The sequence below is a fragment of the Sycon ciliatum genome, chromosome 1 (genome assembly GCF_964019385.1).
Source record: "Sycon ciliatum chromosome 1, ocSycCili1.1, whole genome shotgun sequence".
NCBI lineage: Eukaryota > Metazoa > Porifera > Calcarea > Leucosolenida > Sycettidae > Sycon > Sycon ciliatum.
The window spans coordinates 91752211-91779664 of record NC_088643.1 but is presented as its reverse complement, the minus strand read 5'-3'; the positions used below and the strand labels follow the sequence as shown (position 1 = coordinate 91779664).

Below are 27454 nucleotides of genomic sequence, written 5' to 3'. Positions count from 1 at the left end.
CAGTAATATCACGAGTAAAAAATAATAATTAATGAAAAATTGAAAACAGGTTTCCATTATACAGTCAGACCTCGCATAACCGCACACATCCGTTTTCCACAAAAATATCCGGATAGACGAGGGAACCGGATAATCGAACAAACATACTGTATGTATGCATGGCATATGTTGTAAATCGGTAACCAGCGATTTTCTTCCGGATGGCGAGGGATCCGGATAAAAGAGGACCGGATAAGCGAGGTCTGACTGTACTAAAATACATGTATACATGTAGTACATTTGTACAGCTACTCTTGCAACCATTGTCGACACATTATGCATGATTATGACATGTACCGTAAAGTACCGCCAGAGCGCCCCACCATCTCGTCCTTTCGTGGCCGCCTTGTAGAGCTAGAGGTGGACTTCTGTCTGTAGGTCATACAACACGAACCTTGTACAAACATTGCACATTTTCTTCCCCTGGCTGTAAAATCAAGGCGGGGCGCTCTGGCGGTACTTTACGGTACATGTCATCAAGACTGAGTATGGTCATGTACATAACTTTCTCTTGATCTAATTATTGTAACGTACAGTCATAATCCCGGGTTATGTACTCTAAAATTGTACACAAGTGCATGTATACAAGACTACTTTTGAAGTACATGATTAGGGCCTGCATGATGTGGGGAGTCAAAGTTATGGCGACTCCGGGGACCCTCAAGAGTTTGACTGAACTGTACATTGTACTCCATACGTAGTTATAAATTGTAGATCCTAGATCCCGAGCAAGAGCACATAGCCCCCATATACACACGGTGGGAAACAAAAACTTTCCAACGCCATCCTCAGGTTGTTGAGAGGTCCGCAAAGAGCACATTATGTGGTTGATGAAGACCAGGCATGGGCCAGCTAAAAAGAAACCATGCTATTACTTGTTTTCTGTGACAAGGTCACGTACTGAAAGGATACGAAAGGAGTATTGCCTAATGGAAATTTGGAGAAAGAACAAAAGACAGGAAGTTTGGGAAAGATTGCAGTCACGGGTACCACAATGCAACTAAAAAGGAGGTGGATAATGAACAATAGTAACTAGAAACGACAATACTCTAAACACTGGGAGAAACCGTAGAATAAAAAAAGGAGTGTGACTAAAATCAACAAGAAAGTTGATGGGTTTAGGAGCGCAATACATTGAAATCCACTATGCAGCTTGAAATGAAAGCTGCTCAAAGGCAGTTGCGCCGAGACATGACACTAAGAAGAAATACGCTTTAGCATTCTCACAATGAAGAGCGGATGCCACTCTTCACAGGGCCTAGTCAAGCAAGAAACTGCAGCGCAAGCTCACGTTCCTCAAGGAGCTCCTTAGCAGTGTTGTCCATCATCTCACGCGCAAAGTCGTTGATCTCGAGGTTCTGCACAATTTGATAAGCGCCGCCGGGGCTGATACGCACAGGCATGCTGTAGATGAGACCAGCTGGTACACCATAGCTACCGTCCGACACAATGCCCATTGATGTCCAAGAGTCCTACCACCGGCAAACAAAGGATATAAAATTATTTTAAATTATAAATACATCGCAATGAGAAAAATCCATTCAACGGCAATCATCACAGCGAAGCCATGGAGTCAATACCATTGGCAGCAGTAACACATTCGACAGTAGAGATCTTTCGCACTCTCATACAAGTACAAGTACGAGACACACAAGACGCGAGTACCCCATTCATAATGTGGCCCAACTTCTGCGAAAACCAGGCTTAGGGTGAAAATCATTTTTTTGAGAAAATGATGTTTTGTAAAACGGTTGTGTCGCGTGGACGCTCGAGTGCAGTGAAGTGGAACCAAAGAGAATCTCGCTTGTTTGAAGAAGTAGCAGTCATGGCAGGAAGGGTTTCAGCAGTCAGGGAAGTCAAAGGGCTTCCGGTAGAATATTCCCTGCTAGTCCTCTAGTCACAACGAAGAGTTTTTGAGCTGATCGAACGGATTCCATCTCCTTCACTCAGGGATGGCGAAATTTCTGCGCTAGCTGCTGCTTGCGGAAAATGGTGAAGAAATCGTCTCCAGTTAGAGTCGTGATGACGATAGCGAGGAGAACCTGGACGGCATCGACCCAGCCAATCGAAGTATGGAGATACTAGCTGTTTCTGGGCCTCACGCAAAGGGAACACGCGCAGCAGAGCTCATACGTTTGCAGCAAGTTCACGAGGAAAAAGGCTAGAAGCGCAGTGTGAAAACTGTTTTGAATTGAAGTCCTTGGCGATTAAGTGCTACTGAATGCCAGGCGAATGAGCGAGCAGATCGAGAGGCCTCCACTCGAGACTTTCCTCGCTGGACAGCTAGCTGCAAGGGATTGTACGGCGTGCCGAGATTTCACTTGCTGGTCAGCACCAAGCAGACACTGCAGCACGCCAGCACACTATCACTATGCGCATACTACGAACAGTGGAACAGTTTGAAAGGCTGTGTTCTTGCTTGTTTTTGAATAGTTGTACTAGATTCACCCTTCAAAAGGTGCCATCTCAACTGGAGTCGGGTTTCCTTGTGGTGTGTAGCGCCAGAGCATGCCAGTACATGTATGCAGCCCCAGAATGTGCTGAATGAGGAGCAAACAAAATTCATGCAGAACTGTGCATGGCCACTACAGCCTGGAGCACCAAGGGGCCACAACAAGCCTGCCCCCACATGCCTACCTTGTCATGTCACCTAAACAAAAATCATCCATGTCTCTTCCTTCACTCTGGTGGATCCCTCTTCATTTCTTTCCTGTGATAACAATTTTGTGTTTTTTTTGGATTTTTTAACACAATACCCTGGTGTGTTTGAGATACTTTTAATACCACTATGAGTCGACCCACACCTGTAATATTTTGTCTCCTGACCTCCCATGCCCAGTAGAACCTGAAAATGGGAAAAAGTCATTTTGTGAAATTTCACCCTAAGCCTGGTTTTCGCAGATTCTGGGCCATGTTATCTAGGTGCAAGGATTCGTAACAACTCTGCGGAAAGCCTCATTTGTCCAAGTGCATGCCCCTTCATGTGTCGGCTGCTCTGAGTGGAATTTTGTCTCACAACTGTTTCATTGCAAAGTGTGAAAGGTTTCCACTGATGGTGCGAAAAAACACCTCATGGCTACTGTGCAGAATAGCCAGAATGGCACGCATTCAATGCTCACAAAAAGAAGGGCGAGACAGGCAAAATGCATGCAAAACACCGACATCCAAGCTAATGGCACAGATGACAACTTACACCAGAAGTTCCACAGGTCCAGTCACGGATGTGGTCTACAATGGCCTGAGCTGCAGACATAGCGCTGGAGAGCTTGCGAGCCTTGATGACGGCTGCCCCACGCGTCTGTACAGTCTTGATGAAGTCCCCCTTCAGCCAAATGTCATCTTTGATCAGATCAGTTGCCTGATGAGAGGTCTCGCCAACCTGTACCTGAGTGAAGCGGACATCAGGGAACTGAGTTGAAGAGTGGTTACCCCAGATGATGACGTTCGACACATTTTGCGCGTTCACATCACATCGCTTGGCAATCTAGGCAATTTGGTGCAAACAACAAAAAGAGCAGAAAAAAACAAGTCCTACATGAAAATCTATCAAATCAGGCCTATTCTGTAACTTGTAAGGCCAAACCACCCTTACCAGATTGTGACTCCAGGACAAACAAAAACAAGTTTCGTTTATGGGTGGATGGGTCAAGGAGAGTTTCGTTTAAAAATATTGATAGCTGAAACATCATGGTTGATAAATATGGTGGTAAAGACACACCCGGCAATATGGCGGTAAACACACGCCTGCCCACACACGCTCTCTAAGCTGCAAAGTTCTGGCACAGGGCTCTTCTTCTAACCACCACCATCATCAGTTCGCGCCTGGCGCCTAGTCGATGCATGGTTGGCGGTATCCGACATAGCAGGCTGGTACATCAAGTAGCGCATGGCACATAGAAGATGACACAGCAGCGACATAGCTCGATTGCGACGTACGTTTCGTCCCCGCTGGACTCATCAGGCAATCTTCTTCTTGGATGTCTTCATATGGAGCTTGCATTCTCCCGAGCTGAAACATCAATTAATTTTAGCTGTCGAAGCTTTTTTCGTTCTGTGAAATTTACCAATATTGCTGGATGGCCCCCTCACATGGCTTCCACAATACAATAGTGTACAATTGCTCACATGATCGTGAGCTTTCCGGGGTAAATTTCGGGAGCTCTGAAGGTCCTTTAGCTACTAAGCGAAATGAAGAGCATTTTCAACTGCCATCTAGCTGCTTCACTATGGTGCATATGGGTAGACGTATGCTAAATGAATCGAGGTAGCAACATTACTGGCATACCTGGACTTGAGCACGGTTCTGGTCGAGTCTGGTCAGGCATGTGAAGTTCTCAGCAGGGATGCCACTGGCACTGCGCTGGCAGATCAGGCAGTTGGTATTAGCTGGGTTGCCAACAACCAGGACCTAAAGGAGAAATACGCAGTACATGAACATGCATGAGACCCGGACAGTAACAATCTCCTACATGCATCCACATTGATAGGATAGGCACTCACTGCATCTTGCCTGCTAATACAGATAGAGCATACGCGTACTTGGAAATGAACTGACTTTTACACACATACGCTGCATGGTGACATTATTACAATGGCCTACCTTGACTGTCTTCTTAGCATGTGCACTCAGTGCCTCCCCAGCACTCTTGAAGATACTGACGTTACGCTTCAGAAGGTCAGCACGCTCCATGCCCTCCTTCCTGGGGAATGCACCGACCAGAATTGCCACATCAATATCCTTGAATGCGACGGCTACGTCTGATGTTGCTACAGCCTCTGCAGTGCACATACGGTAGGAACCATCACAAAATCAAGAAGAGAGGAAATTGCTTACTGTCCAGCAGCCAAAGTACATGTACAGCCACCATAAACCGCCAATGACAACAGAAATTACTCCACACATAAGAACCCACTCACAGGGTTCTAGCCAAGGGGGGGGGGGGGGGGGCTATGCGTGTGGATCAGTTCACACAGCGAAAATGCAGCCAGATGTCAATCATTCAGGGTACTCTGTGCACCTGTACGTTGCATTTTTCGGCGACTATGCAATAGTGGAATGCGGAAAAAGGGTGAAATGTTTGTAACCCCCTCCCCTCTTCCATTTGTCCTGGCTAGAACCTGCAGCCAGGGACCATCCGGAATACTGATGCTTTTTCCCAAAATGAATAGTCTCGCTATAGGGTGGGAGGGGGTCAAATAGTTTTTTCAGGAACATTGACAAACACTTGACTGTACAGCTGTGCGTGCATATACTGTAAGACATGTTATTATAACGAGTCGCAAATTTAACGATTGTCCAAAATTCATAGGTTAACGAGAAGATATGTTAACGATCTTGCAGTATTCTGCCATATCCACACACAGCATAATGAAGCAGTACGGCCTCAACGGATCTTATTATAACGAAGAAATATCATCCGTTAAAACGTTAGATTTACTTCCTCGTTAAATATACATGTCTTACAGTAGTCAAGATACTCGTGCCGGAACATGCAGTCAATATTTCTTTAGTTTTGAGAGCAAAGAAGGGCCTAGGGAGGGATTATGCAGAAAAAAATTTCTCGCAAAAAACACTGATATTTATGGATAATTCCTTACCAACCAACAAGGGCAGGGCGCAATCATCTAGCTCCATGACAACACCATTGAGAGACTCCATCATGAAGTCAAGATCCAAGAGATGAAGGACCACAGGCTAAGAATGCACCAGAAATCAAATCATGGACAGCATTAAGCGGGATTCACAGAAGCTTTTTTGCGATGCGACACGCGATGCGACGCGATCTGCGACGGACGCGTGCGATGCGAACTTGCGAAATACCATTCACAGAAGAAGTCAGTGATGCGACAACATCTTGCTGATTTGGCTACGTCACCATGATATTCGCGCGTTTTGATACAACTTGTACAAATTTATAGGCAACTCTTGAACCTTTGTACAACTTTGCTGTAGAAAAGGTCAAAATCGTACGCCAAATCGCTTGTCGCATCGCATCGCAAAAGTTGAGCCAACCTCAACTTCTGCGATGGCATGCGATGGCCCAGTTGCGTCAGTTGCGTGGGGTGCGACATGGCTGCGATTTGGGGTTTTCCCGGTTTCGTGCCTGTCGCATCGCGTGTCGCATCGCAAAAAAGCTTCTGTGAATCCCGCTTTAGACACGTGATCATCAATTACTGCCTTTACTTGATAGGGAACACCATTTCTTAGAACTCCAGTCACACAATGATCTTGAGGGTAAGTAGTCCAAGTTCAGCCCTCACCATCGTCTACACGGATTTCAAAAGCGTCGACCTCCATTTTGAAAACATGGTGGCTGGCCGCGCTACCCGTAGGCGCACGTGCCCACCGCGTGTCTCAGCGCGAGCTTCGAGCTAAAGATCATGTCGCCCACTCATTTTCCTGTGTTTCCCCATTTCTTCGAACTCGCTCAGCTTTTGCTTCGCTCGTGCTTCAGCTCCACGCTGTAGTCTGAGTTTAGTTCTATTGTCTTCTTCCAGCAGAATACTGCAAACTCTACAGCACGTCGAGCTTCTCCTAGAAGAGTTTCTTTTGCGTCGAGGCAGACTGTCGATCGTTTCAGTCCTATCTTGCCGTCGTCTCATGAGCGCCCCGGAAAGCAACAGTATCTACATGTATTTTCTTGTCGTTCCATTTTCTGGCGAACTCATTCACCTACTACTTCTTCCTTTATGAAAGCTTCAGGTGGCTGAGTTCTCCCACTAGCGACAATCATGCCTTGGAAAAGAACAGGATATTCCTAAGGTATATACAGCCAGTGCAGTGATGTCAGTGTACTGCGCGTAGTTGTTGTTTGTTTTGTCGAGAAAGAATCCCTTTCGCACTCGCGCGGGCCGCGAGGGCGCAGCACGGAAACAGGTCTATTGAATTCATTTCTTGGTCGATTTCGACAACCAATACGTCGTTGTTTTTCTTTTTTCACTGGCTATCCTTTCTCCGCTTCCGAATTGCGATGCCGTCCACCTGGAAAGCCTTGAAGTGAAACGAGTGGAGGCCGGTTTCGGAGGTAATTTTCGGCCAAACGGCAATCAAATCGAAAAATTCGAAGCGGACGATCTGTTGGTATCTATCGAAAGAAGACGTTGGTCCATAAAAAATCTTTGGAAACTACACCGTATGAACCAAGGAATTACGGTAAGTTTGAGAATTTTGGTACATTAGCTGTACGCTGATTGGTCGATTAGCGCGACCGTTGAGAAACGGGCCAGTGACGCTTTGTACAGCGTTGGTGAGGGCTGAAGTTGGATTTCTTTGAGTAAATTATGTGCATTGGTGTTGAAGAGCGACTGCACCGATTTCAAAGTCGGATTCAGCTATAGGACCAACATGATCCACACTTTCCCTCCTCAGTTGTGATCAAGCAGTACTTTTCTACCTTCCTTGTAATGATGAGCATTTCATATTATGGGATACTGGAGATTTGGGAGTTCACTTTTCGCAATGACATGTTCTCAGGTTCGTGAAGGATTGAATGCAGCTACGTCGTCGTAACCAGCTTGTATCAACACAGAAAAAATTCCACGCCACTCAGGAATATATCTTAAAGTGATACATGTATCACTATCGCCGGGCTTCTATAGTGAAATACAGGTGGGTTGGTGACTACCAAAAGTTGCAAAGGACTTCTATCACATGAAATAAAGGTGGGTTGGTTGACTACCAAACTGTGCAAAGGCAGACAATTGTTGGAAATTCTCAGTGTTGAGTTTCTACAGCCTGCAGCAGGAGTCTCTTTGGCAGTAGGGATTTCCGAACTCACTGATCGAGAGAATCCTGATCCGCGTGCGTACCTGCATACTTGGGTAACCCTCAATCTCACCCGCCGGGTGAAAACGGTTCTCAGGCAATCGTCGAATAATTAATTGGTCGTGTATGCTCGTGTCATCGCCCGGTATATTACTACTCATTGGTTTAAATATGTGCTTGACTGAGGAAAGTGCTCCTCTCGTCCCGGCCTCCCCATGGGCCTAGCTGAAACTGGGTACCCAAACCCAGTCGGACAGAGTGGGAATCGAACCCGAAACCTCATGTTTGTCCACCCATAAAGCAAGCAAAAAGGGTGCATAAAGCCCAAATTCAAAAAATATAAGTCTGCATTCAAGTCAGCAGTTTAGTCAGAACCCAAATTACGTATCCTACCTGATCTGCTCCAAACATATCACCGCGAGCAATACGCAGCAATAGAGAATAGGCAATCTGCCCTGCTGCTCCTGTGACGCATACTCGTACTGGTTCCTTCTCCTACAAACCACAGCAGTCCATCAAAGAAAACGAACCAAAACTCTTGACCGATTTCAACAGAAATCCACACCCTCTCAGACACACTCAGGTGCAGAAAGCATCTGCTTGAGCCCACGAAACCACAGTCTTGGGCATCACACCACTTTCCCCACTAAGTGTGCGTTACCATTCTCTTTGCATTGTAATTTACTTACCATTTCGTTAAGTAATTTTCGAGGAGCGATGTAGTTCAACAACTAACTTGTGCAAGAACAAGATAATTTCAGCAAGCAAATGAGGCGTTGGGCCGCAGAAATGGCCTTTCCAAGCCAAACGTTATATCAGAGCTAGCCTCGAAGAACACCACCACGCGGTTAGGACGTGCATGCAGGATATGACAACTAACTAGCTGTCTGTTGCTCTGTTTGTAGTCAGATCAGATAATTCTTCGATATCAGAAGAAAATTCCACCTCAAATCATATCAAGCATGACGCCATATATAGCCATACGCGATATACATGATATACGAGGCACGCCACATTTTTTCGAAAGGACGCAAGTAAGTTGGTTGCTAGGAGACAGGGTCGAGATTATTTTTTTGTTTGAACTGTATGGTAATTAGTTTGTGTAACCCGGTTTATACGACTCCCTTTTATTTATTTTGAACCAGAGATCGAGAATGAAGCACATTCAACACTATTCAAAAGGTTATGGTATGCATCATCCAGCTATGCTATAGTGTGCATGTGCCATCTTTCTTCTCACTATTTTGACATTGTAGTAGCCTGGTTAGCTTCTTCAGCAGGGCGGGTGCTGTGTTCCTCCCCTGCTTTTCCATCATTTTTTCCAGCTTTACCGTGAATAATCACTGTAGCTTATTGACTTCGAAGAAGAATGTGGCGATATTTGCGAAAGGTGGATCTGGCGGGACTGCGTAATGTGTGCGTTTGCCAATCAACTCGTGGCGTGGCGCAAACTTCTTTAGCAACGCCGTCTACTGGCAGTGACATCAGCAAGAAAGATGAACAACCCACTTTGGATATTCACTTCCCATGGCAGATGACTCCATACAAGAATTTCCCCAGAGTTCTAAGGCCACTGAAAGTGAGAGGCTGTGGCCGGTTGTCTAGATATGCAGCAATTTCAGTGATTAGTTACCACACACACCAGTTTGCTAAAGAAAAGCTGGTGGCATCAAAGTTCAGAGAAGCTGCGGCAGCAAATATCGTAGCCTTCACAGATGCCGTAGATAACATGGATGTAAACTTGGTCAATAAAAGTTGTGTTGGAGAGCTGAGAAAGCTAGTCGTTACGTTCTTGTCAGTGGCCCGTAATCGCTCCATGGATTTCCGTCTCCACTTGATTAACATTGATAATGTGCGTTTAGCAGGTGGCAGTTTGCTATTCTTTCACAACCGGTTCAAACTGAAGAAGATCGTTGAGGATGGAGTCGATGCAGCATTATTTAAGCATCCACTTGTTAAGCATCCGCTCATGCCTTTTGTGAACTACTTTGGGGAGAAAGCTGATGTCCGTGACCACCCTCCCAAAGCTCTCTTGATGAGAATGTATGTGACATTCTCTACCAAAGAAGTGTACAAGATTATGCAAGGTAGCCAGGTCATGTTTGGCAGTCTGGAAGCGAAGGATAGCCAGCATGTAGCAACGTTTGAACGCATTATCCCATGTGTGCCACGGGAAAAAGAAGGACATTTCCCCCCAGAGCCCTGGCACCTGACAGACATGGATTCCACAGTACTCAAGCTACAGCAGGCTGCCAAGAACACAGCGCCAGTGGCACCAACGCAGTGAGAGTATTGCATTGACCACGGATACTATGTGATGGTGCTCGTACTGTACAAGATTCGTTTTCACTTCTGGAGATAGCTTGATCAAGTTGATTCAGAAACACGGTATGTGAGGTGTGCAGCTGGACTGTGTGACCCTTGTATATCATCCTAGTGCATTTGTATGTACTTCAAGTAGTTCTTGTCCTAGTGCGTCAGAAACTGGTGCTCAGGTTTTTCCGGGAACACTTAATGCTACTGCTGCTGCTGCTGCTGCTGCTGCTGCTGCTGCTGCTGCTGCTGCTGCTATTCATGCTTTATCTTCTTCCGGCCCTTTAAACTTTATGGAATGCACAGAACAACTTTTGATCTAATTCAATTCTAAAGACAAGATCAAGATTGGTTAAACTTTTGTATAGCATTGATATCGAAGAAATCAATACATGCAGTACCTAGCAAAAGGCCTTGCTCGCCATAGTAGTAGTAGGCAATTTCGTCTAGAATTACAAATTAACAAATCTCTGCAAGTCCACTGTGTGCACAGCGTGTATGGGAATTGTTCTGGTTCTTGACCTTTGACGTCTGCTAGACTGTTGACAAGAATACATATTGTGGGCATAGCTGGTAAGTTCTGGTTGGATTCATATGTACATCGCTATTGTTAAAAAAAAGACACTTCTATCCATAGCAATACTTCAGCCTTGTACGGCCTCCTGAGTATACACAAGAAAGTGAACTGTTCAGCTAATTTTTCACGTATGAATGAAAGATTCGGCCATTCATGGTCTCTTGGGGGAGCCTATACTGCTCCCGTGCACAATCATGGTGCAAATGTTCTCAGGCGTAGTCGTAGCGGTATCAGCAACTTGCTCTGTATAGTGTCAGCAAGCTGTGGGCAGCTTTCCTTCAGCTCATCACTGACAGACAGTAACGACTGTGTTTGGTTCTTGTAGCGTATCAACTCCTCATCAAGTATAGGACCGCCTTCTCTCTTTTTCAGCAGTGGGTTATATCGGCCTGCAGCTGCATTAGCATAGTGCCGTTGTCTTGCTTGCAGCCACCGAACCTCAAAACCAAGCTGTAAGTCGAACGCGTACGATATACACATGCACATGCACACACACACACACACACACCATGTACCATGTATACAATCATCGCAAGAGAAGCCACACGCACACACACATACACACACATGCACTCTTCAGCTGCAGTATTTTGAAGATAGAAATGAGACTGTCAAACACATATGCATGCAGTTGATCATGCCTTAGACCTGAGTCATGCATTCAAATTCATGCACCATACAATGGACTATTCAGTTACAGCATAGTGAGTATTATAATAATTATAGAACATGCAACTGTGTACGATGTCTGAAATTATACTCACCCTCTCCTTTTCGCTTCGCTCGGCAGCGGACTCCTCGTACAGTTTATTTTTCACTCCTGCCATTGCCTGGCACGTGCGCTGCTTTTCTTGAATGTATCCCGCCATCTCACGCTGTGCTATGTTCAGCTCCTCTATCTCTACAGTAAACACGTTAAAATGCATACATACTAGGTCGCACACATTGTTGCATGCATACCAGCACATACCAGAGCACACACATTGTTGCATGCTTGCCAGGACGATGCACTGCACTGTGTGGTACATGTAGTGCATGGACAAGGTCTGCTAGTCGGCACCGGGACACTTGTCAGGTAGTGGGGTACCCTGCTGGTTAGTGCATGGTGTTACACGAATCTCACTTGAAACTGAACGTTAGTGGGAGTTGTATATCACTGTCTATGTCAAAGTGACCTTCTTTAGTTTAGTGTCTACGTACTTTGATCGCAAGATGCTGAGTTACGACGTGACTGTTGCAGCTTGCGTGCCATTCCCTCCACCTGCTTCTTGAGATGTCCTTTGGTTTGCTGTGTCTTTCCAGTGGTAGACTTGACCTCTGCTCTACATGTCACACATATGATACATATGATACAATCTCACGTGAAGTATTTGGAAGCATGAGCGCAAATCGCAGATACTTGACTGACAATACTGTGGTTCTGTTCTGTTGATGTTTGGCTTTTTTTGTTTGTCCCCACAGAGAGTTCTTGAAGAATGAGTTCTCATCTCCATATACAATGACTTGCCGGCTGCCCCGCGTACACATTTAACTTCTCCATGTACAAGTAAGTACGAAATACATGAGCATGTTATGTACACTCGCACAGCATCACAATGTCAAGGCATACAATACAGTCATGTATGTGACATATGTCATAATTATGTCTTGACATTCTTGATTTCTGTACATTTTAAATATGCAATCTTACTTGAAGTTAATGGTTGCTCTCTGCTTCACAGAGTTCTCCATCAGCCTGATGAGGCTCTGCTGCTTGCGTTTAACCTCATCGTACCTTGTCTATATACAGACACACGTGCATGCATTACACATTACACACACACACACACACACACACACACGGTGACAATACACATCACACAGGATCGTTATTACGGCCGGATATAAGGTTGATGTCTGTCAAAACTGCTGGCTGCTGGGAGCCAATCTGTCAATATGGCGTTACAGTTGCTATGAACAATACTAGTACCTCAAACAAGTATAGTAAACCTGCCATAGCCGGACGCCCTTGGTGCAGCGAAAACTGTCCTGATATGACAGGATTCCGCTTGATCCAGGGATGCATGTTCGATCCACAGCACTTTGGTGCATGAAAATTTGTCCGGTCAATACAGGATTCTGCTTAGTACAGGGTACGGCGAACAAAGGTTTTACTGTAATACTGAAGTAGTATACAACACACAAGATGTGATTGACCAGGCTGACCAGGGGTGCAGGCCGACTGGTTTATGGCATCTCCGGGACCAGGTAATTTTGCTAATTTTGCCACAAAACAATGCACATCACCCTGGATTGATAGCATACATGCAGAGCCCTGATAGCCGGGAAGACCCTAGACCACGCTCGAGTTGACTGCACCTGTATACAGCTCTGGCTGTGCAGCGTATAATCATTATGATCGGACTTGATATGACAATTATGTACACGTTGTGAATTACACATTGTGTACAACCATTTGACTAAGGTTAGTGATGACTCTCTCACCTGCATGGTGTGAAGTTCTCCTTTCAGAAGCCTGATTTCACCTTCCATCTCATCAGATGCCAACGTTTGACTCGTCTCTCTTGCAATCTGAATTTTCTTTTCCCATAGCATGATCTGCTGCCTGCAAGGCACACACAGATGCAGATGCAGCACCATCGTCGCTATAGCAGCGTGTACTGGATGTAAATACATGCCGGTGCATTATCATGTCACGGTACTGTTCACTTACTCGGATTCAATCAGACTGTTCTTCAGTCTCTCCTTTGCTTCTTCGTTGGCGCTGATATCAAGCTTCATTGTCATAATCTCACGCTCAGCATCCTGCAAAAAACACACCCCAAACCGCATTCAAAAATGTTCATGACCATAATGCAGCAGTGTGATTGCAGCGAAGTGTGATTGCAGCGAAGTGTGATTGCAGCGAAGTGTGATTGTAGAGCAGTATGCTGGATAATCGTTGACGAGGTGTGCTCTCGCCTCAAAGATTCTTTGAAACCTCTAACATACAAGCGGCTGTTGCACAAAACTGCTGTTTGGTTCACTACTCCAGGCAAAGCACCATCAACTTGACTCCAGGCATTTTACCTTCAACTGAGCAAAATAGTCGCTTTCCAGTAGAATGTTGTCCTGCTTCAGGTTCTGCTGCTGCCCACGCTTCTCACTGATAATGGCGTTGAGTCGCACCATGTCAAGTTGCATCTGGCGTATTTCATTGCCCACTGTTGCCAAATCTTTCTTCTCCGTCTCGATTTCAGCTGAAGAATACGAAGACAGCACAGCATAACGTGAAGATCAGACTCTATCTAAAAGTACGAAAGTACATGTACCTTCAGTTGGTACTACATGTACATGGGTGGCATTTGCCGTAATTGTAAACGGGCGTCTCGGAGACAATAGGTTTAGCAGAGCAATGATGGTATTATTGCCATGAAATCACTCTTACTCTTTTCTCTATGCCTATGTTATGCTATTCAGTACAGTTATGGAAACCCCGCTGCATCCAGTAATCCAGAATCCATCTTTTTTTTCAGAGCAACACCACAACCACCATGGTTTAAGATACTTTAAAAGTCCAAATCTGCACCCTTGGGGTTTTCCCTTGGGCTTTTCCCTTGGGCTTTGTTTAAGGGAGTAGGATCAATACAGTACTAGCATTATTCGAAATTTCTACAATGTGACAAATGATATGATGCTGAAACAGCATGGGAGGGCGCCAAATGCCTTCTGCCCAACACAACCACACATGCGCGTGCGCGCACACACACACACACACACACATACACACCCAACACCTGACCTGACCTGACCTTTGACGCCCATCGCCGGAGGCGATGATAGCAATGCTACGGCAGAAGCCATAGCAACTTGTGCTGGGATTACACCATTCAACAGCTTGCAAGGCTGAAGAATTGACCGTCACTATTCAGCCTGGTCTACACCATACAGCTATTTGGAGTGACATTTTCTGGCCAGTGAATCCCTTTTTTTGGTCTTTTTTCAACACACACACACACACACACATACACACACACACACCATTTGACGCCCATCGCCGGAGGCGATGATAGCGATGCTACAGCAGAAGCCATAGCAACTTGTGCTGGGATTGCACCATTCAACAGCTTGCAAGGCTGAAGAATTGACCACCACTATCCAGCCTGGTCTACACCACACAGCTATGAAGTGGCTTTTTCTGGTCAGTGAATCCCTACTTTTTGGTCTTTTCCATTTTTTTCCGCACACACATCACACCACATACTCCGGCATGCACTGGCTGTTGGTAACCACCCAGGAGAATGAAAGGAAAGTCAGGAGGAGCTTGAGAAAGAAGAAAGATGTGTGTGACCATAGTCGTCGGGAATCGAACCCGCAACCTATCGATTGGAAATCGCTGCACATACCACTGCACCATATGGCACATACCACTGCACCATACGGCACACACACGCACACACACACACACACACACACACACACACACACACACACACACACACACACACACACACACACACACTGGCATGCAGCAGTTGCTTTTTTCAAACGCCATCCTCACCTTCCTGGCGGATCTTCTTTTGCTCCAGAATGATGAGTTTCTTCTTCTGTTGTTCGATATCCTTAGTCTGCTGCTGTGCCTCTTTGACGCGCTTGACTAGTTCGTGTTCCTGCCGCATCCAGAACTGCTGTTGACGCCGGCATTCCTCTTGGCTGTCCTCGATCTGTTTCTTCAGTGTCTTGATTGTCAGCTCCAGAGGACCAACATCCTCTTTCTGCGAGAGCAAATCACCAGTGCGTGCAAGAGCAAGAAGTGTCACTGTGTTAGACCCAGTTATGTCGCAGGGCAAGGCAATGCGGCGGATATAACATATCTCTAGTAGAACTATACTACGACAAGTGAGGCAGGCCCGAGAAAAGATGTGTTCTTGCAACTGAAGAACCTAGTCCTGCTCTTGCGGTATGTGCCCCCCCCCCTCTCCCCCCGCCACACACACACACACATACACCAAGTACACACATGCATACACGCAGACTCATAATATTTACCCCCCCCCCCCCCCCCTGCGCACATTATGCCGAGACTATCATTGTGTTATATAACCAATGGAGCTTACTCCTCCTCGTTCCTGCAGAACTTGGCTGATCTTCTTGTTCAGTTGGTCTATGCGGCTTTGCTTGCGCTCGATGATGACATTGCGCTTCTTGATCTCAGCTTCACTATGACTAATGAGCTGGTTTCTCTCATCAAGTTGCTTGCCAAGGTCAGCAAGAGCCTCTGCCAAGTCATCCCTTTCCGCCTGCGTGTTGTCAATATCCAGCTTGGTACGTTCAATGTCGCCTTGCGTCTCTATGATTCCCTTCACCTGGAAAGGAATGTGAAGCAGCACGGAGAGGATAGAACACTCAGCACTCAACTGTGTATGACAAAGACGCGACAGACAGTCATCGGAGCTTCCTCATACAATGTGTCTGCATTCACCTCTGAGTCGGGCAGGAACAATCCGTTTTGTGAGTTCCTCCTCGGAGTACCGCAGCGTGAAACTTATACTCACAACAAGTACATGTACTAGTATTGCACCTTGACAAACTTACCCTCCTTTTCTCCTCTGCACGCAGTTTTGCGAGTACTTTCTGTGAGTACTGAGCAGCTTTGTCTAGGGTTAGCATTGTCATGGTCTTCTCCAGAATGGTGTCCTCCAGGTGAAGTCGCTCAGCTACCTCTCGCTCAGTCTGCTGGCGAACACCGTCGATCTCCTGCAGGCGCAGTGTGCGATCCTGCAAACACAATGATAATGATGGACCAGGTTCCGGGAATGGGACACGCAAGCCAGCAATTAGCAATGGCAATCCATACGTATATTTACCCTGTTTTATACTTACTTATGTTGTTGGACATATGCACACTGTGTGTGTTTGTGTTAGAAAAGAGGTCCAGTCATAAGATGACAGCAACGATCTACTCATCAGTCCATGGATGACACAATGTGGAGGATTCATGATCACCGGATACAAGTAGCACTTTGCCTTTCTCTTACAACCCACTACTAGTAGTTGTTGAGTTGCCGACCACGGCTATACTCACCGTTTGTGCCTTCTGCAACTGCTGCTCAACCTGATGCAGCGAGCGCGTATATGATTGGTAATCCTGGAGGCAGAGTCAAAGAGTCACATGTTACAAAATCTGATCAGTTGACCCGACAAGGTAGAATATGAGCGGCCCTTGTCATACTTACAAAGATATGTAACGATTCTTGGTTCCAGGGAAGCTAAAGTTTACACCAAGCCACGTATCCTTACCAGGAATTTATTGAATGCTAAGTTGACTCGACTTGGGATTCACATAACTTTCTGCACGCTAAGGAAGGTACTTCCACTCTTGCACCCCCTCCCATTGTATTTACTAGTAGTCACAACAACAAAATTATTGAGAGCTACTTTCTTCATACTCATACGCCAGTCAAGATCGGTGAAATACCATGACCAGTCAATCTGACAGGAAGGAACTTGGCTGGCCTCGCTTCTTAGGTTCTGCTGCATAAGGAACCTCTGAAATAGACATGAGCACTGTCTTTACCATTTGAAGGCTTCGTTGTTTCTCTCTGCATTGTTCCAGCTGTGACTGTACCATGGCTAATTCATTGGCAAGCTTGCCACGTTGAGTGGTCAGCGCTTCATGCCTCTCCTGCTCCTTGGCGATGCTGCGATTGAAGCCACTCAGCTCAGAGTTTACAGCAATTATACGTTCATCTTCTCGCCTATCAAACAGAGGAAGAACAGGATGAAACAGCCACGATTGCTTGTAACCTTGTGAGCAAGACCCACATAAAGTATCAGCCCATGTGGACAGCTGCACACCTACATTACAGAGCTGGTACCTCTCTGGTGTGCATTATATTCTTGCAATCATGGCGGCAACTTCTAGTATATGGTGTGCCAGCAGATTCACTTATTTATAGCATCACACTTCTATTAAATTACTGTACAATGACACCTTTCCTACATGACAACTGGAAATAGAGGACGTGTTGCGGCAGTTCTTTGACGGTACCGAATTGCACACTTCTATCTCCAAAATCAGGAAACCTTGAAGCAAGGACCTTGGGTGTGCACTTTTCTCTGGCTCCCCTAAAGAAAAGTAAATTATTGTGTCCGTTCCCGAAGCCTGGGAACTCATGACAGCCGCTAACACCTGGTAAACCCTAGCTGGCTCCCCTACAGTGACAATAGAGTAGGCAGCTGTGTCACTGAGTTCTAACGTTAGTGGCATCATCACTACATGACAGTCTGAACACGACCTACCTTATAGCATCCTGCAGTGCACTCAGCGCCTCATCACGGTTCTTGATTGCACGTAGTGAGCCATTCCACTGGTTTAGGAGATCTTTCTTTTCCATATTCAGAACCTGGACATCGCCAATTGCAACACAGCGAAACAAGGCAAGCATTTGAGAGCAGTACGATGCAATGCATTCGTTACTTTTATTGGACGAGATATTGGTTTCGGAACTGACGCAATGCCCGATTTGCGGGATCACATACATAAAATCTCGCTAGTCCGTCTGGGCACTTACCTCCAGTTCATGGATGGAGTCGCTAAGTGCCACTTTGCTTTGCTGCGTTTCAAACACCTGGGCTGCCAGTTGCATCTTGTACAGGTTGACTTGCTCATTGAGCCGATCGAGCTGATTGATCAGTGTCGTGATGTACACATCCTGAGCAAAACACGAGGAACACACCAACAACTTGTAGGTTTCAAGTCGAAACAAACAACGTTCAATAGGCGGTACATGTCATGAACCATTTTTTTATGAATGCTGGGAAAATTCAGAACTTCGCTTGACATGCAAAAGAGCTTGGCAGTGATTACGTCACGGGTTGTAATTTAAATTTAGTAAATTCACAATACGTTGGACATGCCAATTGGCACCCCTATTGTACTAGTAGTAAATTCCATACGGCACAGACCAGGGTATGCGCTACAGGACACCACCGTACACTAACTATTTATGCGAACAGTTCAGTCCTCGCCCCATGTTGGCCCAGTCCAAACCACTGCATCATCACGTTTGTTGGATCGCTTCTTGCCCTTCAGCTATCCACCAAAAGTCATCATTTTTGAAGGGTTTAGAGAAACTTTAGACTTTAGAGCCTTTAGGGGCTCGACTGTTGTGATGTCACTGCCCAATTATCACTCTCCCTTCCATTTTGATCTTCGTCACGGTATTGCCTTTGTTTCTACTACAATCCACACGATAAAACTAGAAAATGGCGGGATTCCCGGATTACCACTGACCTGCTGTTGCTTAGCCTCTTCAGCCTCGACAGCATCCTGATCAACCTTCTCGGCCTCTCTCTTCCTGATTTCAACTTCGCTTCTCATTTTCTCGGCGACCACTTCCAACCGGCGCAGCTCCAGCGTAGCTTTGTCCAGCTTTGAGCGTATTTCTTCCACTGCAGTTGGGTATTTATTACATAGAAGGACAATGAAGATATACATGGCATCATTTCATTTCTTCCAATCAACTGTCGGATTGACCGCAGCTCGGTGTAGGCGCAGGTGTCTGTGACACCCCCCCCCCCCCATGATAGTGGGCCAGCACGATAGTTGGTGAAGTCTATGATATGCATCGGGCTGCACATTCCATTCGGCCATTGCCCATGCACCACTTCGCCCACTATGCCATTCCCTGATACACCACATGTGTGACTAGTGCTCGTGCATGAAGTATCCAGCTCACATGGAATATAACCGGCCATCACACTGAACCACAGCGATGGTATAATGATATTGATAGTGTAATGGGTGTCAACACAAACACAAACCGTTACCTTGCTTGTGGTGACCGCGTAAGTTAGTGAGGCATTCCTGGTGGATCTTCTTGGCCTTGTGCAAGGCCAGCTCGCACTGCTTCCGCTTTTCACTGATCTCGGACAGCTGTTCTTGGTGCTGCTCGAGTTGACTCTGATGCTTGGCAAGTTGTTGTTGAAGGTTGTATAGAGAAACACCAAGCTCATCACGTTCCTTCTCACGCTCCTTTAGGGTTTTCATCTGCACACACCAATATGCCACACAACAGTGAGGTTCTGCCCTACGTGAAATGTAGAGAAGTCACATAGACACCAGGTGTCTGGGTTAGAGTCTACGGCTTGGCATGTTTTGGGTCCAGATTCCTATGCGGAGATGAGGTTCTCTGCGGCGTGGAACATGGAAAGAAAATACGTACAGATCTGGTGAGTATCATCTAAATCGGAGAGAAAACTGCCAAATTTGGAACGAGCAAATTCCCAGTACACATTCCACGTGATTTCTTAGCGTGAACATAGAGCAGAACAGGTTTCTCCTACATTACGGGAACGCGAAGAGTGATCAAGGGATTCTCTGCGTCGCGTTCCCATAACGTAGAGCAGAACATCGCTAATTCAAAGCGATCGATTCAACCTAATTGACTACTTGTAGCATGGAGCATTGCTAGCACAAGTACTTAAATACACGCACGTTCTGGGTTGTAGCCAGCCCAAAACTGCTCGATCAGCGTGTAAATGGCCACAGTGCTTGATCTACATCACATCGTGGTGTAAGCCAATGCAGCCATATCGTATTTCCGTTTCATGTACTTACTCAGATACTGCCCTGAGTCGGGTGACTGGAAACGAACCCTGCATCATTTCATGTACTGTTCGGCGGTATTGTCCCCCTAGATGATGCGACTCACTGATGTACGTACACATAGAACTAGGCTCGACCAACTGATATTCCCTATACATGTACAGAGTGGCTCCACATCTATCACATGACCACAAGGGACAGCCATGTTGGTTCCAACTCCAGTCCACCCTTGCATATATGGGTCACATGATGTCGGCCATGTTAGTTCCACTGTCCACATGCCATGTTCACTTACAGCACAAATGTAGTCGCATGACAAAGATGTGAAACCACTCTACACACTATAGTTAGATTATCGTGAATGTCCCAAACACAAAGCCACAAGTTGTTACTTTACCCCACACATCCACCCAATGTTGTGTGAACAGATTTGCACTTTCTCGTAGCAATGCATTTCACACTTTACAGCAGTGCGGCAGATCTTGCTTCCGTCTTTGCATCACGGTGCAACTATTCCGATGGACGTTACTTACCTTCTCAGCTTTCTTCAGCTCAAGTTGTTCTTTCTGAGCTGTGAGCTGGACGGTAACTTGCGTTTGGAATTGTTGCATGAGTGGCTGCAATGAAGATAGATAGATAGATAGATAGATAGATAGATAGATAGATAGATAGATAGAGAGAGAGAGAGAGAGAGAGAGAGAGAGAGAGAGAGAAAGAAAGAGAGAGAGAATGGCTGACCATACCACCCCAAAATTATCTCCCGACGCCACTGACAGTGCTTCTACCGGATTCCAAAGAACAACTCTAGCAAACAGTGGAGTCTTCACTACCTATATGTGGCAAACTTGCATAGACACATCATGTGAATGGAGGTTGCATTTCAGTATTGGTACCTTTTATCTATGGCATAGTGCTTATGTCCTGCACAAATGCCAGTACATGTACCATTGTGTCATAGCAGTCTTCAGTAACAAGTGCAGAACCCACTTACATGATCTGGTTCCATCACCATCATGTCGTCGGCATCATTTCCCAGGCCATTGTCATCATCATCATCGTCATCCATGTGGTCACCTACTTCAACATCGAAACCAGCATAATCCTCGTCATCATCGTCACCATCATCGCCATCATCACCATCATCATCACCGTCTCCTCCACCACCGCTGGCCCGTCCACCATTGCTTCGACCGTAAGCATTTCTCGTGCTTGATCGTGAACTTTCCCTTGTACCACTGTCATCCTACCGGCATCCAACCACACATGATGAAACATCAAGCAACCACTTTGAACACGTATATACCATGCACATTACATTGGTAGATCATAGCTGAACAAACACTCTACGTTAGATCATAGCTGAACTGAAGGCGGAAATCACTAGCTGAATCGGGTGCATTCCGGCACAAGAAGTAATAGACTGCGCGCACAATGGCGTAGCGATATCATCCGTACACATTTTCTGAACAAAGCGGGGACTTCACGAGACTTTTGCCACAGTGTTGGTGCTTTGCAGATCTAGAAAGAACAGTGCAGTATCCATTTCGTCCTACAAATTTGTGCGCACATTGTACACATGTTGTATGCATTTCGTCAGTGTGCACTCGGATTATACTTATGCCTATGAGGGCTGAACTCACTGCTGAAAGACGTCCAGTGCTTCCGAAGTCATGTGCTGTCAGCGTGTCATCGCCATCACCTTGTGTATTGGCCAGTCCACCAGCTGATCCGGAGCCAGGTGTTCCTCTGGCTGATCCACCATCATGTAAGCCAGTGGCAGTGGTACTACGGCTTGCTGCTGCATCTGATTGCCTTGACGCCGATCTACTGCCAGCATCTGCTGCTACACTACCATCGTCAGCTTGGCCGAGATCAGGCGTTGTGTTGCCTGGAGTGCTGGCCCTGGCTGATTCATTAGCACTCTTCATACGCATATGTCGCAGAGCCTGCACAGTGACTCTGGAGACGACGTTAGCCACAGATGAACCGGCTGATGCGTCTTGTGAGCTTCCTGGCCGGCTGGCTTGCGATACCTGTGAGCCTGAACCCACGGTCAATAGTACTGTGGCTGATTGAGCTGTGGCGTCGCTTGTGGGGGTTGCTTCCCTTTCTGCTGGCGCTGCTGCTGCTCCTTCGTCAGCCTCCACTGGTGATCCAGGCTTACTTCCTTCACCGCCATCCATTGCACCGTCGTTCACTGTGTCACAATATGAATATGCGAGCGAATCGCGTCGCTAGTCAAGATAACAACGAGGAAACAGCGCGGTGACATATAAATCGGTCTTCAGAGTTGCATGAGAGCACGAGTAATGTTGCGTCGTTTCGTCACTTGATTTTCACTCCCTACTGCTACGGACACGTTTGGTCGCTATCCTGGATCCTGGAAGGACCGTCAAAAACTATTCTCCTTCTTGAAAGGACAGGCACAGACTCATTCTAATCATTTGTCCCGTTCCCTGTTCCATCACCCAGTTTCGGAATGGCATCAGCTGGCGTCCTGACAACGCCACAGTCGCCATGGAAATGAGTAAATCGATCCTACTTTCATGGCTCACCACGCGTCACGACCATACAAAAAGTCTTTGTCCTTTGTACAGTCATTACCCATATAAAAACCGCTCTGTGAGCGGTTCTGAAAAACCTCTACTGGTGCCGCCCCGTCGTAAAAGTAAGAAATTAGAACTGGCGCATTGTCCTCCCAAATGTGAACTGATCCACCTAAATCGCGATTGACGGGACCCGAACGCACCAGTAGCACGAGGTTCTTACCTGTGGATGCAGCTGAGCTGGGGACGCTGGTCCATAGCCAAAGCCAAAGCGGCAAAGGTGGGCTTCGGGGTAGATGAGTGTTGTATGGTAACTTGATCAGCGCCGACGCCGGCTGTGATCCTGTTCCCTCCCGACCTCGTGCTACTGGTGCGTTCGGGTCCCGTCAATCGCGATTTAGGTGGATCAGTTCACATTTGGGAGGACAATGCGCCAGTTCTAATTTCTTACTTTTACGACGGGGCGGCACCAGTAGAGGTTTTTCAGAACCGCTCACAGAGCGGTTTTTATATGGGTAATTTCAGTTCTTTTTCTGTTCCCTCCCCCTACCTAGCCCAGCTCCGAAGATAAACATGGTGAGCACGCGTGCGATGCACTGTATGTAGCCATGCGACTGCAGTAGCACACTGATACATTCCAGCCCTCCCCACCTCGCTACCCCGCACACAGACACCTTGTGACAAACACGCACATGCACATGGCACACACACACACATGGGCGCGCACACACATACATACACACACACACGACCCAAACAGGAAATTCTTGATTGTATAATGCCATGCAAAGCAGTGGCCACCATACTTCAGGAAGTCAGTTGTGAAACAAAAATAATTCAACTACAATGTGTAGGTAAGCTAGCGGCCAAAGCACAACATTGCAAACCGTGATGATATTTGCCTAAGGATTGCAGTTTGCAGACCACACCATGGAAGCAGTGAATACAGAATTATTGTAATGTCATACAAAGACAAGCAAAGAAGTGGCCACCACACACCAGAAACTTGCAGAAAGTCACATATCCACCAGATAGAGAAGTGAACAGCATCTGGTACAGCCCACACAAAACCAAGCTGACCTGATACTCGTCCGAAGATCGTAAGTGGCAGATCCTTTTCAACGATAGCATGCAGGTGTACGTTACACGCATGGACAAAATCTGACCGTGTCACCGGCATACATTGTCATCACATGCATACCCCACAGGTTACACACATGCACAGTAGAAGCACAATAAAAGCAATGGAAAAATATGAAGGGGTTGCTGAAGCATCTTCACACTTCAATTTCAGACTTCGATGTGGTCGTCACGGGGTGATATACCTGCAAGATACAAGTGATACAGGAAGAAAGCAAAAGGTCGTGAGGTAGGCTATGAGACACCACAAATGGGTCACCTACATGTATGTTCAGGGCTGGTGTACACACACACGCAGAATTATCATAATCGAGAATTTCCCAAACTAGAATTATCATAATCGAGAATTTCCCAAACTACAGAAGAGCAATGAAATCCATTTGCATGCACAGGAGCAATTTTGCAGTATGATGCGCAGCTCGGGAATACACCTGTTGGCAATGGATTACATTCCCATTGGAATTCCCATTCACGTGGGATTCACAGAAGCAATTTGGCAGTGTACTGCGCAATGCGACACGACCTGCGATTCTGCGTGCGATGCGAACTCGCACAAAATACCATTCACAGAATCAGGACAAGACGTCAGCGATGCAACAGCGCCTTGCTGACGTGCCTCAAGTCAAAGCTCAATGAGAATGCGTTTGTCGGTTACAACTGGTACAAATGTACAAGCAATTTCTGAAAATGCTCCTGTGAATCCTGCTTTAAGCAGTGCAGGAATGTCCCTCCTCCGCTCCCCCCCCCCCCCCCCTCCACACCCTCGGGGAACTTGACAAGGAAGGGTGGTCTTCGCGGTTCCCAACATCTATTTGCAGTTTCTGGTCTCCACTATGTCTTTCAATGGGGATTTGTACGTACCATAAAAGCAAGCCTAAAAAATGAACAGCACATTTGCCGTTCCCCCACTGGGGAGGATGCGTTCCACAGCTATCCTGACAAGATATTCCGAGAAGCGGTGCTGAGTGCAATGCATTGTGAAACTGAAAAAGCTGACCAAGCCGCGGCATATAACGTCTAAACTTCAATTGTAGTTCGCCAGCTGACTACTTTCAAACTCCATGTAGGTTGGAGTACAGCTGGCTTAGAAGTTGACAACAACGGCGCACGCACATAAGCAATGGCCACCTTACCTGTACTGTAGCAGTACTTCCGAGTTCCCGTATGGGAGTTCCCTCACTGTGTGTGCAATAGCAGCCTCATCGGACCAGTTCAATGCGACGCGGACAGTCCGACACTGAGGAGGACATTGAAGAAGTGAGAGACAGGAAGAATGGTTGATTTACAATTCAACTAGCAAGGCTGCACACCCACGAAGTTCCACTCACCATTGTGCCGTCCTTCTTGGAATGCAGAAATAACGCTTCCTCTCGAGAACGCAGCCTGTGACAGAGAAAAAGGAAGGAGCATCGCCATCGGCATTGGTCCTCTGCTATCACCCATTGCCGAGTTGCACAGTTCACTCTAACAAGACTGAGGATGTTCAAGAACTCCCCATCCATACCATTATTGGAGTAAGAGGAAAGGTCAGATTGCCTAGTTCCTAGGGCCTAGCATTCCTGGATGCCAGGATGTGCTGCCCCCGCCGCCGCCCCCCCCCCTTCTACTGCCTGGAAAGGGCAACATATGTGACAGCGTTCACCAGTACAGTCGGAGGAGAACATGGGAGAAGGCAAAAAAGGGCAACACACATGAATCCCTTCTAAACAAGCAGTGGCAACTCTAGCACCAGCAATGTTGGACTTACATCCCAGCCATTGCCGCCGGATTCAGCGGCTTCTTCTTCTTCGTCTCCCATCTTGGAAGCACTCCTTACCGTAAGTTCAGTCCTGGGATCGGGAGTACAGTCGGAGGAGGACGTCGGAAAAGGCAAAAAGGCAACACACATGATTCCCTTATAAGCAAGCAGTGGCAACTCTGGCACCAGCAATGTTGGACTTACATCCCAGCCATTGCCGCCGGATTCCCACGCTTCCTCTTCGTCGTCTTCCAGTTCCCAGGTTCCATCTCGCAAATACTCCTTCCCGTAAGTAAGTGCAGTCCTGGCCTGGGTGGATGCGCAGTACATTGACGATGGCGGAGATGGAGCAGGTCAGAGAGCCCTATAGGGGTCCCGAGAGCAGATTGTGGCCAAATTCGGGACGATGCCGGACGCCAGTCAGTATGAAGTAGCGAATTGCGGACCGCCACGTAGATTGGGGTCGAGGGGTCATAATCCACGTACGTTGCTCCAAAAAAGGGCACTGCACTGTTCCACAGTTGCTGTTAGCGGTCGCCAAAGGCACTTGGTAGGCCGGTAATTGGGTCACGTGTCAACAAGGTGTCAACAACGTGTCAACAACGTGTCGACCACGTGTCTTTAGCGGTACACTAATTTTGGTGTCCCCAAACTGAAAACATCGAGCACCAGTATGGAAAGGCTTTAGACAGAAAGCCTTTCCAATGTAGTTACCGAGCTCGCGAGGGCTAGGCCCTCCCCTACTACTTACTAGCCTAGGCCCTGAGCTCCACTCCACTCCAGACCAGTCACGTCAACATGATCAGTGCTGGGTAGATCTACCAGTGAGCAGCATTAGTAAGCATGATAAGAGTATGCTCCTTGACTCGTGAGTTTACTATACTCGGACTTTTTTTACTCGTCTCTTGGTACTATTACTAGTATTAGTATTACTACATGTATCACATCCTTTATTGCTGAACCCACAAATAATTGTGATACAGATTGTAAACCATTCGAGGAAGAAGAGAAAGCCATTAAAAATAAAAGAATTATTACTACAATGTAGTAATAATGTCATGTAGTTACTTAGTTAGTAGTAGTAGTAGTATTGGCATGGTGTATCGTATTGGAAACTACATGGCAGGATGGCAGGCGGTACATGACACAATGACAATCAGACATTGTACAAGTAATTAGTTGAACTAACTAACGTCACTTACTTGGCAAGAGTACAACTGATGACGTTGGTAACCAGGGAGTAGTGTCTTTTACTACTCGCCGGTTGTAAGTAACCGTTAAACATACAGTTAACTTCGCTAATAACGACTGCGGATATAACGACAATTCGCGAATAACGACAGAATTTCCATGCCCAGAGCAAAGTCCCATCCCACTGTAATACATATCAGGGTTCTAGCCAGGTCAATATAGTAGGGGGGGGGGGGGGCGGGCATGGGAAAAAGTTACCCCATGACCCATTTTTCCATTGTCCAAAATTGTCTTGCCATGCAAAATGCAACATACAGGGTGAACCCCGGACTTCACCCCTCACAAATGTGCCTTTATGAACCCTCTAGTAGTGACTATCGACTGTATTTTCGTTGAATGGCGTGAAAAAACACAAAAATCGGAAAATGAGTAGGGGGGGGGGGCGGCACTTTTTCACAGGGGGGGGGGGGGGGGGGGCGCTGCGCCCCCCCCCCCCTACCCCCTTTGGCTAGAACCCTGCATATAATGAGACTTCGGGTATAACGACACTTCGCGA

General features: G+C 46.6%; 3 protein-coding genes across 3 annotated transcripts; all 3 read right to left on the bottom strand.

The window, feature by feature from the left end:
• Nucleotides 1-812: 812 nt before the first annotated feature.
• On the bottom strand, nt 813-8705 carry LOC135806460 (malate dehydrogenase, cytoplasmic-like). Its single transcript, XM_065320650.1, has 7 exons — nt 8494-8705; nt 8198-8299; nt 5638-5734; nt 4640-4815; nt 4325-4447; nt 3233-3523; nt 813-1511 (listed from the first exon to the last, which is right to left on the bottom strand). Exons 1-7 carry the CDS (start codon nt 8494-8496, stop codon nt 1302-1304), a joined length of 1002 nt encoding a protein of 333 aa, XP_065176722.1. The 5' UTR covers nt 8497-8705; the 3' UTR covers nt 813-1301.
• Nucleotides 8706-10440: 1735 nt separating this feature from the next.
• On the bottom strand, nt 10441-22705 carry LOC135806459 (coiled-coil domain-containing protein 40-like). Its single transcript, XM_065320649.1, has 19 exons — nt 21924-22705; nt 21275-21526; nt 20817-20900; nt 19506-19725; nt 18970-19127; nt 18248-18388; nt 17976-18079; nt 17251-17431; nt 16759-16821; nt 16269-16451; nt 15791-16039; nt 15235-15448; nt 13764-13933; nt 13408-13499; nt 13179-13299; nt 12385-12473; nt 11895-12016; nt 11459-11595; nt 10441-11144 (listed from the first exon to the last, which is right to left on the bottom strand). Exons 1-19 carry the CDS (start codon nt 22464-22466, stop codon nt 10887-10889), a joined length of 3381 nt encoding a protein of 1126 aa, XP_065176721.1. The 5' UTR covers nt 22467-22705; the 3' UTR covers nt 10441-10886.
• A 1238-nt stretch (nt 22706-23943) lies between these two features.
• On the bottom strand, nt 23944-26247 carry LOC135807165 (uncharacterized). Its single transcript, XM_065321192.1, has 4 exons — nt 25717-26247; nt 25298-25352; nt 25103-25206; nt 23944-24154 (listed from the first exon to the last, which is right to left on the bottom strand). The coding sequence occupies exons 1-3, from the start codon at nt 26035-26037 to the stop codon at nt 25169-25171; spliced, it is 414 nt and encodes a 137-aa protein (XP_065177264.1). The 5' UTR covers nt 26038-26247; the 3' UTR covers nt 23944-24154; nt 25103-25168.
• Between the last annotated feature and the right edge of the window lie 1207 nt (nt 26248-27454).